The 15,145-nt window shown below is 33.2% G+C and overlaps 1 protein-coding gene across 2 annotated transcripts in view; it reads right to left on the bottom strand.

Moving 5' to 3' along the window:
• PHIP (pleckstrin homology domain interacting protein) overlaps positions 1-15,145 on the bottom strand; it is a 137,859-nt gene that overhangs the window by 24,928 nt on the left and 97,786 nt on the right. For both annotated transcript variants that reach the window (XM_055274198.2, XM_055274199.2), the window contains exons 24-31: positions 12,344-12,463; positions 10,561-10,668; positions 9,826-9,950; positions 9,612-9,694; positions 5,703-5,814; positions 5,461-5,522; positions 2,852-3,007; positions 1,438-1,558 (exon numbers count right to left, since the gene is read on the bottom strand). In XM_055274198.2, coding sequence (XP_055130173.1) covers positions 1,438-1,558; positions 2,852-3,007; positions 5,461-5,522; positions 5,703-5,814; positions 9,612-9,694; positions 9,826-9,950; positions 10,561-10,668; positions 12,344-12,463 — 887 coding nt within the window. The remainder of the gene's footprint in view (positions 1-1,437; positions 1,559-2,851; positions 3,008-5,460; positions 5,523-5,702; positions 5,815-9,611; positions 9,695-9,825; positions 9,951-10,560; positions 10,669-12,343; positions 12,464-15,145) is intronic.

Here is a 15,145-nt window from a genome sequence, read left to right as displayed (position 1 = left end):
GCAGTCCAACAATTAGTGTATGTATACAAACAGTTCTTTCCTTCTCATCCACCCATGTCTTGTTTCATCTCTGAAGCACTAGGTTTAACTTCCAATCTTTAGCAATTTAAGGGGTCAAGGGAGAAAGAGGAATATAGTTAGGAATTTCTTTGTTTTTTTTTTTTTCTCTTAAACTTCCAACACCTGATATTGAAAAAGACTTGAAGAATGCTTTAAGGGTGGGATGGCTGAGAACCACATAGCATAGAGGACTTTCTCCTTATCTCTACGCTTTTTACACTTGATCTTAGCCAAAAGGCCGAGAAGCGATCTCTCTACGCTTTTTGATAAATATCAAGGAAGCAACAGCAAGCACACCTAAGATCAGAAAAATCTTTAGAAACTAAAGTCTAATATATTAGTTTTCTTTATTCCAGTGGTTCTCAATCCAGGACAATTATGCTCCCCAGAAGACATGTGACAATGTCTGAATACATTTTGGTTTTCACAACTAGGGGGCTGCTACTGGCATCTAGTGGGTATAGGCACAGGATAGCCCCTCACAATGAGATACAGAAAAAAAATTTAAGTCATAAAAAGAACCAAAGGCACATTTTATATAGAAAAATATTAGTACAAAATATGAATAAAGCTTCTTTAAGTTAAAAAGAAGAATAATGGAAAGGACTTCAGTAATAAATAACTGGTCACAAAAACTTCTAATGCAATGTTACACAAATTAAATTGTTGGACTGCTAAGCAAAGGTCATACGAGAAAAATTAAAACTAAAAACAGGATTCTATTATTTAAAAACTATAAACATATTTTTTGACAAAACATTTTAGGTAATAATAAAGCCTATTGACGATTAAAGACATTCATCAAAATTACCTAGATAATGCAAATTAATTGAAATTATGCCTGGGCCATTTAACTCTAATTCTTTTTCATACTAAACTACAACTATGAAAAACTGAGTATTTTCAAATTTCAGTGTTATAAGTAATGATAAGCTGAATATAGGCAAAATAAGAACAAAATACATAATATGAATACATAATTTTTATTATATATTCTATTAAAAATCAATGAACAAATATTTTCATGTTATCTAGGAGAAAATGAAATACCTTGCCTTGCTTTATAAAATACAATATAAAGATAGTGAACATCAAATCATTTCAGCCTCTAGGAAAAACTGTATCTAGGATCTAGGAATTGTATTTTAAGTGTCTAAAGACCAGCAGCGTCGACATTACTGGGACTTGTTAGAAATGCAGAATCTTAGGTCCCACTCCAAATCTACTGAATAAGATTCTACATTTTATCATAATCCCCATAATCTTATGTGTATTCATATATACAAAAAGTTGAGAAACACTGCTAAAGAAGACCAGTAAATGGGTGGAAAGACCACCAGCTTTCCTTTGATAGTAGCTACATCAAATGGTTCTAACCTGTAAAACCTGTTTTCCAGTCTTTGTTTAATTGTACTTAGATCCGTTGGATATGCCACTACTGTGCAATACATGGGATACGCTTGCAGATCCACGGGGGCCACAAATGCTGAGGCAATATCTAAAATAAATAGATAAGTTTGTAAATTTATTTTTGTATGCCTAAAATAATTCAAGAAGAATTATGCTTGAATTAAGACTTAAAAAGTCCTAATCTACGTAATCATTAGTCTGCTACTGTCTTTTCATAAACAATATAGTGTAGCTGACATAGAGTCTCACTTTTTATTATGTCTACATTTACACTGCCAAATTCTAGGGGTATTGTTTTATTCATAGGTTCACTGGCAGAAAGAAACAAATTATATATACATATATCAGACCTAATAAGTACACATACATTGCCATAATTGACAGCTGGCCATTCCTGAATCTATATTTGACAAAGCCATTCTATTATTAACACTGTAACATACTGCATTCAAATCTAACCTTTGACTTTCTCAAACGTATCCCTTTATCTCAACTTTACATTATTCTGTGAAATATTAGACAAGTAGAGAAAAGGAAACAGACTAAGAAGTTTTGATTCAGTGATACTACTGACCCAATACACACCATAAAGTTGTACAGCAAAAACTATAACCAGTTAAGATCACTCCCAATTTTTTGCTCATTCACATATAATACTACTTAATATCCTAAAATATTGCTAAAATTATTTAAGGTAGTATTTATAAGGCTATTCCTATAAAGTGTTGGCATTTTATAAAATACTTCAGATTTGAATATTCCTCAATCTCCGTGTCCATCCAGCTCCTCTTACTCATGTTAATTTCTCTCTAGACTCTTTACAGCTGATTCTTTACTGAGAGAGTGAGTTGCTACAAACCACCATAGTCTAGAGTTACTTCAGAAGCCCAGAATTCAGATAATCAAGTTTTGTGGTCACTGTTTTCTTTTCTTTTAACAAGGCAAAGCAATTAATATACCCTCTCCTCTCCCCTTAAAAAGATCCTCTTTGTGTGTGTATATAAAGTTGGGGGAGACCAGTACAAGCTATCCATATAATTATAATTCAGCTTTCAATCCTCCTCCTCCAATTCATATCACGTCAGCCTAAATATGTCAAGTGTTTAAATTGGGTTGTGGAGGACCCAGCTTTTTCAGAGATGCCTCTGGCACTTCTAGGAGGCCCTTATTCTGAAATTCAGCTAACATAACCTAATTTATAACTGTTTTAAATAGTTAAGTCCTGTGTTAAGACCACATTCAAAAGGAGATTCCACTTAAAATGTCTGAAACCATTGACTTAGGATATTGTGAAAAAAAATTTTTGTTGGAGAATAACAGTATTTTTCCATTACTTTGCGTTCTGCCAGTTTTTTCTATACTCGTGTGTTGCTTTACTTACCTAGTGTCATCAACTGGTTTATTCCTGCCACAATTCTTTCACATTCTTCATCCCTGGGATTGGTACCCCATTCTCCATCAAGAGGTTTATAGATTAGTGATCTGCACTCACCATCAGTTAAAGGAACACTGGTACCTAGTTCTTCAGGAAATACAGCTGAAATAGAAAAGCAGATCATTGCAAATACATGGTAACTTATTAGTATTCAGGTTAGCTTTAGAATGTAAAAATAACAGTCACAAAATTAAAGTATATTTTGTATAGATCTTGTAAATATACTCTTTAACAAAGGAAAGTATGTTTCGAGGGTCACTAAAATTTAAATTAATTTTGAAATGATACTACCAGTAATTCTCTAAATAATTACTTCTCCAAAATTACACCTGAAAATCTGCTCTGTAATCAAGTACATGTGCAGAAAGCATTTCTATAAAATATGCAAATTTCAAAATTTTCTGAATCACTTCATAATTGCCATGTTTACTTTGACAAAGTATACACAAGGTAAAACTGAACTAAAGTGACATTTTCTAGAAATACTTCAATCTAAGCTTCAATTTTTGAATGTAGGAACAGAGAGAATTATGAAAACTGACAAATGATGCTTATGTTTATTACTCATAAATTATGAAGGTATGCTTTCTGCATGCTTGAATCTTTAACAGTTTTAGCTGAGAGAATCACTAGAGGGTTGTGGTAACCCAAAATCTAGAAATGTGCTAGGTAATTTTTCCTTTAGACTAGGTTTTGGCAGATACACACTAGAAAATATGCCACTGTTTGTGTACGATCAAAATTCTCATCACAAACTACAATTAAACTCTATAGGTTCGTATGAATGTGTATCCAAATAGAACAACAACAGTAACCACCCTTCAATATATTTAGGTAGGAAACAAAATAGTGAATCAGTATCACTTATTCATTTAAAAAATATCCAAGGCATTATAACACCAACTGGCTGCATTGCTATCATATTCACAACAGTTCAACGTGAGTTCAAATTCAAACTTTTTTTTTAATAAATGAGAGAAACAAAACAAAAAGATAAGCCATGTAACATGGTTACAAATTGATTAAGATATTTTATAATTTTAAACAGCTCTAATTTAGCAGTGAGATAAAAACATGTATTATTGGCATTAAATTTTCAAAGTGATAATTCCTGCAGAGAACTAATTTTAGCTTATCAGCATGACCATTTTCTCATTTCTGAGGTCTACGAGACTGGGTTATTTTCTCCAACAGTTATTTTTTCTCTGACTTTGGATTACAATAACTACTGAGCAACTCAATAAAAGACTATTTCTTAGACTATGTTAGAAATTAGATGTTTTCCTTTTTGTTTTTTAAAGATCTTATTTATTTTTATCTGCTAAGAGATGTAATATTATTATTTTTGAGATGGAGTCTCGCTCTGTTGCCCAGGCTGGAGTGCAGTGGTGCAATCTTGGCTCGATGCAACCTCCGCCTCCCAGGTTCAAGTGATTTTCCTGCCTCAACCTCCTGAGTAGCTGGGATTACAGGCGCATGCCACCACACCAGGCTAATTTTTGTATTTTTAGTTGAGACAGGGTTTCACCATGTTGGTCAGGCTGCTCTCGAACACCTGACCTCGTGATCCACCTGCCTCAGCCTCCCAAAGTGCTGGGATTACAGGTGTAAGCCATCACGCCTGCTCTGTAATATATTATTTTTTAAAAATCAAACAATATAGAATAACGTAAAAGAATTTATGAAGTCTCTATAATGCTACTTTATAAATAATCATTATTAAAATCTGGACAATATCCTTCTAATCCCTTTTTGGCTTATGCAATTGTGCATGTGTGTTGTATTTTTTACAAACGAACAAAAATGGGCAATAAAGTGGAAAGAAAATATAATCTCCAGGCTTTGGTCCCAGTGACCTTTTCTCAGTACAAGGAAGATGTCATACTCACTGCCTAAGGCTAATTATTAAATCTTGAATGTGTCAGGCCATACGCATAATGACAGTTATATTATCATTATTAATTATAACTATATCTTCATTGAGCTCTTATATGTGTCAGGCTCTACAATAAGCACTTTACACACATGATGCTATTTAATCTTCAAAGCAGCCCTATAGGAAGGTATTAGCTTTGACGGTTTCAAAGGCGAAGTCCTAAAAAGTTGGGGTGTGAGGCTTTATGGAACTTGCCAAGATCACATAAAAAATGACAAGTCAGGATATGAACTGATGTCTGTTTCACTCAAAAGCATGACCCCTTAACTATTATGTTACACTTTAAGCACTCTGCTAAAGTTACAAAAGTGTCTCTGCCTCCCAAATGCACACTTTCTTGGGTGAATAGTAATTAATAAAACAATTTCATATTTTGCTGTAATAAATTAATTTCAATCTTCCCTGTTAGACTATAAATTCCAAGTAGGCAAGAGTTATATCTATCTTCTTCACTGCTGAATCTCCCCTACTTCAAGGTGTACAATAAATATTTGCTGAATGAATGTTTTCTATTTGATACTCACAACAACTGTAAGTGGTAGTATGTTAGCAAATCTTAAATAATTTCTTAAGAAATTAACTCCATAATGGAGACACAAAAAGCCTAACACACACTTACCATTATTAGGTATAAGCTCCATATCCCAAGGACTCATCTTTTCTGTATCTCCATTGTCCCAGCTTAAAGAAAGAAAAATCATTATATTAAAAAAATCTAAATTATTGTATCACAATTTTAATAAAATCAATTATCAAAATAATTGCTTCTGTGTTTAAAAGAAGTCTCTTTATCTCTTAATAGCTGGAAAAAAAATTCAAAGCAAGCCTAGGTGAACTAAAATACAACAAATATTTCCTTACCAAACATTGTAGCATTGAAACAGACTATCAGGGTACTCAAGTTGAAGAGGTTCCTGGCTTTCAATTGTTCCAAACCACCAGGCATCATCTATGACAGACCTGAAGCGGTCACCTGGCCAAGAACAAAAACTATCTTATTATTCTGAAATGCACGGCTGCTGTCACTGCTTTTCCCTAACGTAAACCTTTAAGTACCTAAACTGCCTGTATGATTTCAGAAGACAAAAACTGAACCACACACTCCAAAAATAAGTACAATCAGCAATACCAAGAGAAAAAAGGTATTTAGTAAGCATACTTGAAGTGTAACTTAACAGTTTTCAATTAGACTATTTTTTATATTTCATTAAGGTATACAGAAATTCACTTGTTTTAGGCATTTTTACCAATCTAGCATTTTAAATTCATCATTAACACTATACCCAAACTTTTCACTCAAATAAAATTATAATTGAGGTAAGTTCCACTCAACAATTACTTAGTCTATTTCAATTTCTTACTTTCTGTAAGCAAGTCTCCCCAACCAACAATCAATCAAGACTCCGAGCTAAAAACAACAAACAACATAAAATCCAACCTGTCTTCCTTCATCTCAATCACCCTTAATACTCACTCACTCTCCCTTTCCTGTAAAAGGAAACAAAAAAGAAACAAAAATAAAACAACTATTCTTTTTAAAACAGAGGACACTCCTTGTGTCTATTTCCGTATCCGACTGCTGTCGTCGTATTACTTAACCTGCTTTTTCCCAAAGACCTGAATAAACTATAAATGCTATGGCTTTTCTCTTATCTAAATCTTCTCATGTTCCTTCTGTGTCATAAGAAAACTGTAAGTCACTTACTTCCTTTATGCAATGCTTTCCTGTTCCTCAGCTATCACAGTACTTGAGTTTTCTCGTGGCTAGCATAGGCTAGAGTCTGAAAGACTTGGGTTCAAATAATATATCTGTGTAACTTTGAATATATTAATTATTTTTGAACTTCATTTTCCTTATCTATAAAATAGAAATGGTGATGTCTACCTCCTGGTAGTTTTTGAGTAATGCGTTCTATTAAAGCATCCACATTTCGACACACAGTTAAGTTAAAATGAAATTAAGTTAGCAATTAATCTGAATCAGTTTTATTTTTAAACTCAAAAAGTAGTTATGTTCTCATTTTCTTACCAAAAAGGATTTAAAAGTTTATAAAAACATATAGCATGAAATGAATTAAAAATTAGAAAAACAAGGTAAAAGAATATGATAAAAAAGAAAATTGGAGCCAGGAGAAAAGTTAATAGAACACAACTGCATGTTGTTGACAGTTGTTCCTCAGATGCATACTAGTGACACTTAACAAGAAGCTACTATATAGTTTAATAAGAAGCATTCTTGACACCACCACAACTTCACACTAAACATAAAGTTTCAAAGAGCTGTATCTTATGACCCTACACAGACTGATGATTATGCTAAAGAGGAAGAACTGAATAATGTGTGCCCAATCATAATGAACAGTATCTGTAGAATAACGAGAAAGTTAAGCAAAGAACCTGGACTACTACTGAAGTCTACCATTGAGAGCAAGCCTTTAATACACTTCTGAGGAGGGGCTGAAGTAAAAATTACTAATGTAATTTTAAATGGCAGTCGGCGGGTGAATGCATATATCCTCAGATATAAAAGACTAATTAGATACTAACTTTAGAGAAATACTAACCCATAAATTAGAATAAAATTATAAGATCCAAATGAGAAAATTATGATGCTCATTCATTTTAACTCTCTCTGATTTGTCCAATGTTAGCCACATTACTTTGCCGAGGTTATGAGCTCACTTCTGGAATATTGCTGCACTTTGATCTCTATTATTTGTTCTGCAATTTATTGGCAAATGCAACTCCTTAAAAAATAAAATTTATCAGCCGGGCACGGTGGCTCATGCCTGTAATCCTAACACTTTGGAAGGCCGAGGTGGGAGGATCACAAGGTCAGGAGATCGAGACCATCCTGGCTAATATGGTGAAACTCCGTCTCTAGTAAAAATACAAAAAAAAATTAGCCAGGCATGGTGGTGGGCGCCTGTAGTCCCAGCTACTCGGGAGGCTGAGGTAGGAGAATGGCGTGAACCTGGGAGGTGGAGCTTGCAGTGAGCCGAGATCGCAGCACTGCACTCCAAGCTGGGTGACAGAGCAAGACTCCGTCTCAAAAATAAAATAAAAAAAATAAATAAAATAAAATAAAATAAAATAAAATTTATCATATCAAGTAACGTATGTGAAAAATTTAAACAATCAGATGTACCAAAGGCTGATAGCCAAAACCAAGAAAAATGTTTTCATCTATTTTAACTACTACTTCTTGACTTACAGATTTCTTCACTCATCAATTTTTGACAGTATCAGAGTTGACTCTTGAAGACATGGGTTTTAACTGACCAGGTCTACTTATACACAGATTTTTCCAATAAATCAAGATTTGGCCCTCTGTATTGGCAGATTCTGCATCAGCAACCAAATGCTGATTGAAAATACAGTAGTAGTGGGATGTGAAATCCATGAATATGGAAGGGCCAACTTTTCACATCGGAGGTTCCATAGGATCAACTCTGGAACCTATGTACGCAAAGATTTTGGTATCCATGGAGGTCCTGGAAGTAATTCCCTGTGGATACTAAGGGACAACTATAACCTCAATACAACTGTACATAAAAAGTAATGTGTATTATATTTAATCCATATTCAATTTTTAATCATGACTGTGTAAATACTGCTTGCTCCTAAACAAAATAGCATATCATTCCTTTCTTATATAATTTTGTTTCCCCTAAAATTAGTAATTGCTTCATTTTTTTAATGCTTGGTTTTCAGTGAATTTACAATTAAATCTTCCCACAATCTCTAACAGCTCAAGCTGTAAAAAACATTCTTCAATGTAATTTTCCACAAAGACAAACTTGTTAGATAAGTTATGTGTTCCAATTTTTTCCCCCTGAAGACTTTCCTCTTGAAGGAGATTTGCACCTGCTAGGTAGCTGCTATCCTCAGGCTTCTACTGAATATTACTTGGGATTCCTTTTAACTTTTCCTGTTCTGGACTTCCTGTTTCCTGAGGGGATTCCATTCTTTTCCCTTTCTTGGTTTACTCCCTTATTTGATGAAACACATCTTTCAAAACTTCTAGGGAAATAGTACGAGATGTAAATTTTCTAACTTCCATGTCCATAATTTTGATAGCTTGCATTTTCCTAATTTCTCTTTACAGAGCACATACAAGTTTTTAACAAAGGACAAAAGACCATGCCAATGCGTTCCAATGGCACTGAAGGATAGACTGGTATATCAATTGATGTGCTTTTTCAAATCATACATACCATGTACACATCACACCATGACACACACTGGTCCTATGTGAAATTTTTAAGAGAACTACTCTCATAAGTGGCACATCATCTATATGTAAATTAATGCACCTTAAGTGCCTGAAAACTTTTATGGATTTTAGTTTCTTTGAGACCTGTTTACGATACTAATTTTAAAGATTATAATAGGATTAACCAATAAAAGAAAAATGTCAGTTTAGCTTTAGTCCCAGTACAAACTTACACATCTTGTTAAGCTTCTTTTGGCTTCAAATTTAAATTCTGTTATTAATATTTTTATACAAAAATTTAACTTAACATGTAAAGCATGAAAAGAAAAAGTCAAATGTAACAGAAAAAATGTCTGAAATTTCAGCATCGACTATTTTCATTCCTAAGCAAAACTTAATACCTCTGACATAGTATCTTACTTTGCTATTAACATTCCTACAAATAGCAAAAAGATTTCTCTGATAATCTTTTTCTCAATTATGAAAAATAGTAAATCACTTACTAAGAAAAAAAACCACATCAAACATCTATAGCTTCTAAATAAATTACCCACCTATATTCCATCGCCTATATTTTGCGTCATCAAATTGTTGTCTCAAGACTAAGAAATCTATAACGTCAGGCATATCATGGTATCTAATGACAAACAGAAACAAATTGATTAGGTCACATACGTAAAAATACCTAAAAGATGTTCAAATGTATCTGAATCTTGAAAAACAATCTACAATACTAAGAAAACCATTGCCTCTTTCAACAGTCCTTACTTCATGGTAAATGATCCGCCAGTCAGTTTACCAGTATCAGGATCTAGAAAAGCAAGTTTAAGGCAGCAAAGGGTAGGTAATCCCACTTCATACTTTATGCCAACTATTTTCATAAGTTCTTGTTCCTGAGAGAGACAGAGAATATAAGAAACCATCTTTACAAAACAAACCACAAAATAGACTGCTAAACATTGTTGAGAAAAAATTTCTTGGTTTGAATCTTGATCTGGATGGTGATGACTGTGTACGTGTAAAAATTCACTGAGCTCTGTACTTAAGATTTGTGCACTTTATAGTATGCAAGTTACAATGAAATTTTTAAAAAGTAAAAAAGGAAAGAAAAATAAGGAGAACTTTACTAAAGTATAGTTACTAAAGTAAGTTTTCTATCACCATTCCAAAGACCTATTGGTAACTTTGAACTGTTGCTGACAAATCTAGAAATATGTATCAAATTTATGAATACAAAGCTTACCTTAGACTTATTACCTAATTTTCACTGTAACTAAATTTTGTACCCAACCCATAAACTGCACTGGAGTACATAAATTCAGTCAAATCTTGTGTTTCTCTGGATGAAAATTAAACACCTGCTACTCTCTAGCACTGCTTCAATTAAACAAGGTATCTTCATGATGCAGTTTCTTATTGTGTTAATAATAACCTTTGATACAATTTTCTCCAAAATCCATAATTGTATTTTTGGGGCTATTAAATAATAAATCAATGTCATACCCGTAGTTCCATTTTATGCCATGGTTGTTTTTTGGGATTGATGCTATATATTTTATTTTTCCGGGCCATTTCGACATAGGCTTCATGTCCTTGTCGGAAATAATAAACCTAAAAAATAAAGTCATAATCTTAAAACCTGGATGTGTTTCCTTTAATATACAGGGTATCAGCTGAAATTGCAAACAGAAAATCTAATGCCTTTTGAGCTAATAGAAATTCTAATATTTTCTCCTTCCTCTTTCTCTCAAGTTGTCTTAACATCACTAAATCATAACTGAAGTGTTCTAAATAACATTACTTTGAATACACACTTGTAAGTTAAGATGAAAAGTTATTTTCTGGTTTCACAATTTTATTCTTAAATTCAAAATAAGTTAATCTATGTTGCATAATAATGTTGACTAACTAATAAGTTTATTGTCCACTTTTGTTGTTAACTTTTTTAGCAAGTGGTTTGTACATACGCAGAAAACATTAAAATGAAAAATGTACTTTCACATATATTTTAATCCTTACACAAATCCTGGTAAGACAGCAGGGCATACATTTATCCACATTTCATGAAGATCAAATTTAAGTGACTCCTGACTACTGTCTTGGAGAACTAGTACTTGAACACAGCAGTCTGACGCCCACCAGTAGAAGAGCGTGTTTTAAAATGCTAAGTTTTTAGTAACATTTTGGGATAGCCACTATCCCATACTTTCATTCTATTCATTAATACCATTATTGCTCCAGTTGTCTGGAACTTTAAATGATGGAATAGTGCTGAATAATGAAGACCTTCAAGCACCTTTGAGCACCAGCAGCTAAAAAGACAACCTAACCATTTTGAAAGGAAATCATTCAACAAGGAATTACAAACTTTTCTGGCCATGTTGAAATAATATATTAAATATAATTTCACATCTTAATGCTGCAGGATGTTAAGATCTATCACTGTACTATACCACAACAATGTGGTAATGCTCTGTGCTCTTCAAGTCTTATGAGGCAAGTATGATTTTTAAATAAATTCTTTCAGATTGTTCTTTAGAATCACTCTAGCATTAAAAAGTTTGTTTTCTTTTTTTTCTTAAAGTGTCAATTACCACTTTATACTGTAAATTAGTGTGCTTTGCTAAAGAAGCCTCTATTTTAATTCCCTATTTATGTTCAATCTGTTGCACACCAGATAACACTGCCTCTTAAAATTTGTGTACAAAATAAGGAGACATTAACCTTGAGTAAAAAATGTTGAGACCAGTTCTTACATTTTCATTCTAAATTCACAAGTACATATTCTAAAACAATGGTCTCATCCTCAGTTTCTTAAAAATTAAATAGTATTTCTTATTCTAAGATTATAGATTTTTTAAAGATCTAATGAACTGTGAACACCGTGGGTAAACAAAACACTAAAACTTTTTGAAATAAAATTAAATGAAAATAAATTGCTAAATTTCATTTTTCCTTTAACATGTTATACATTAAGCCTTAAGATAAATGAATATATTTTAATTTAAAAAGAAAAAGCTGGCAATAAAACCCTCTAAAACATGTATTTCTTTTTAAAACACTAAGAAAATTTTCATTCTTACAATATTCAGATTTACAGCAGCTTCAAAGAGGATATCATTAGATTTTCACTCCTAATTGTACTTTCTCCATACATAGATACAAACATCTACAATGAGATACTTTACAAAACTGCTTCAATTTTCTAGAAGTCTATTTCAAGAGCTATTTAAAAATGTTTAAAACTATGTGAGGAAAAAAGGATAATTTAAAACTTTTAAAGTACCTCATCACCCATCTGTGGCACAAATGGACATCTTCGGGGAATAGTATCTGTAATCCATGTTGATGGCAACCATTCTTCTAATGTCAAACCGTTTTCAGTTAGTTCTCCCACAGCCAATCTCTGACAAAAGTTAGAACATTGTTAAGTAATAATCAAAAAGGCATTAATCTACCAACCTACTCTTTAAAGTAACTATAAAGATAATTAAATAAAAGGGGAAGGGCACCATTGTACAACATTATATACAGTTGGCCCTGTGTATCCATGGGTTCCACATCCATGCATTCAACCAACCTTGACTGAAAATATTTGGAAAAAAAATTCCACAAAGTTCCAACAGGCAAAACTTACATTTGCTACATTCTGAATACTATGTTGAATTCACACAAATAAAATGATGTGTAGGCACTGTAGTAGGTATTATAAATAATCTAGAAATGATTTAAAGTATATAGGAGACTGTGTGTAGGTCACATGCAAATACTATATGCCATTTTTTATAAGAGACTTGAACATCCCCGGATTTTGTTATCTACAGGGGTCCTGGGACCAATCCTCTGTGTCTACTGGGAGATGATTATCCTTTAAGCAACAAAACACTTATTCTAGAAAAAATGGCAGCAGTGGCAACAGAGTTATTCAATCTCTCCAAATCACTGTCTACAAAGAGAACTAGAAGCAAAACCCAAAAATCCATAGCCAACACTCACAACAAGGTAACAAGATATCCCCACAAACCCCAAAGTACAAGCTCTGTGTATTCTCCTTTCCTTTCAAAATGCTATCAGTTTTATAAACATTCCATATAACAAACCAAGACAGCCTAGAGTTTTTTTTTTTAAGTCCTAGTTATAGTAAGTTACAACTAAATAAGGTATTCTCACAGGAGCTGAGTAATGCAAGATGTAGAAGTCTAATTATTTCCATAAGCTGGACATTACACTTCTACACAGCATGAGAAACTATGCCTCTGAGAAAGTTCCTTAACTTTGCTGGTCACCCACAAGTGGCCACAATGGTCTTGATGTTGTTACCCTTAGACTCAGAAAAAAAATGAACTTTCTAAGAACATTTGAAACCTAATATTTTTATAAGTAAAAAAATGTTATGCAACTGATTAAAGTCTTTTGTGAATCCCATGTAAAACATTAAAAATGACTGTACACTAAGACTGCTACATTTTACTCGTGTTTTTTAAAAACAAGGTAGTGTAATTATCACTATAAAATACTACTTGTTTGCTAAAGGAAGCAATGCCATAACATGATATCAGAGAACACTACTTGCAATAGGTAATACTACTACTTCCCAACTGTAGTAGTTGTCATTTTCCTCTTTTTCCTATTAGTCACAGCCATACTGACTATTTCTCAGTCAAACACATCAAGAGCATTACCCTGAAGAGTTAGGGTAAAGGTCTTTGGTATTTACTATACGTGAGATGGGTTCATTACAGAATTTTAGGCAGAAGCATAGTATGATCTCACTTATATTTTAAAACGATCACTCTGGATGCATCAAAACAAGGATCGGCAAATCATAACCCTCAGGGCAAGTCCGGCCTGCCACAATTTTCATAAATTTTTATCGGAACACAGCCATATCCATTTATGTATTGTCTATAAATGCTATTATGGCAGAGTAGCTGGCCTTCTGTAGAAAAAAAATCTGTCAACCTATGCTTTAAAGAATAGACCCTAGGGAGAAAAAAGGAGAAACAGGAAGACACATGAGATGCTACCACAGTAACATAAATGAGAGTTCAGGGTGATTCACACCAATGTGATGGCAGTGGAGTGGTGAAAAACAGTAAAGTGCTGAATATATTTATAATCCATTAGATAATTAATTCCCTGATGGACTGGATGTGGAATATGAGAGAAAAAGAGGAATCAAAGGTTATCTTCAGGGTTTCTGATATAAACAACTAAGAGAGTCATCACATTACTGAGATAAAGAGGGCTGGGGTACAGCGGGTTTGAGAAAAAAGCTTGGTAAATAAGTTTTGTAGGTGTTAGATGGGAGGAGTAAAATGATATCCAAACAGTAATTTGATATATACACGGTTATCAAATAAAGTAGCCATTATGTTATGCACTGAGTATATCACAGAGATCCCACAACCAGGAACTTCCATTATGCTGTATTCAGAGCAGCTGCTATCAGTTTTGTATATTGAGGAGCTAAAAGTTTGTTTGAAAAAGGTTTCCTTTGACTAATAAAGACAGAAAAGTTTGAAAATCACAATTCTAGCCTCAATATGGACTATTAATTGCTAGGCACGGATTTCTCCCCATAAGGAATTTATCTATGTTCAATGGGGAAGCTAACAACTTTTACATCAAGACAGGTAAGTTGTATATTAAATAAGAATAATCATATGTATGACTGAAAGACTTTGGCATCACCAAAAATCATTATGAGGACATATCTTATTCCCCAATAATTCCTGAGGAACTTAGAAAGTTTGGTTGAGGAAGATTTCTGTCACTTATTAATTATAACCATTAAGGGGTTAAGAATGCATTGAGTATTCTTTAACATTTCCAGCTCCATGATTTGAGGTTTTTTAAACTATGGAAAGCATAAATAATTTCTTTCCTTTCCAACCATGGGAATGCTTCTAGGCGCAGCTCAAATCTTATTTCCTCTAGGAAATCTCATCTGAAATCTCAACATAAGATGCCCCTGTTTAAGAATGGAAATAATTTTATGGTTATTTGAGATAACTAGAGGACTAGGGAATAAGAACAAGCCCATCTACTGTTACATCACTGCTAGGCATGTGAACAAAATTTAAAC

Source organism: Symphalangus syndactylus, chromosome 4, assembly GCF_028878055.3.
Source record: "Symphalangus syndactylus isolate Jambi chromosome 4, NHGRI_mSymSyn1-v2.1_pri, whole genome shotgun sequence".
In the NCBI taxonomy this organism is placed as follows: domain Eukaryota; kingdom Metazoa; phylum Chordata; class Mammalia; order Primates; family Hylobatidae; genus Symphalangus; species Symphalangus syndactylus.
Note: the sequence above shows the minus strand (reverse complement) of the source record. Positions and strands in the feature narration are given on the sequence as shown.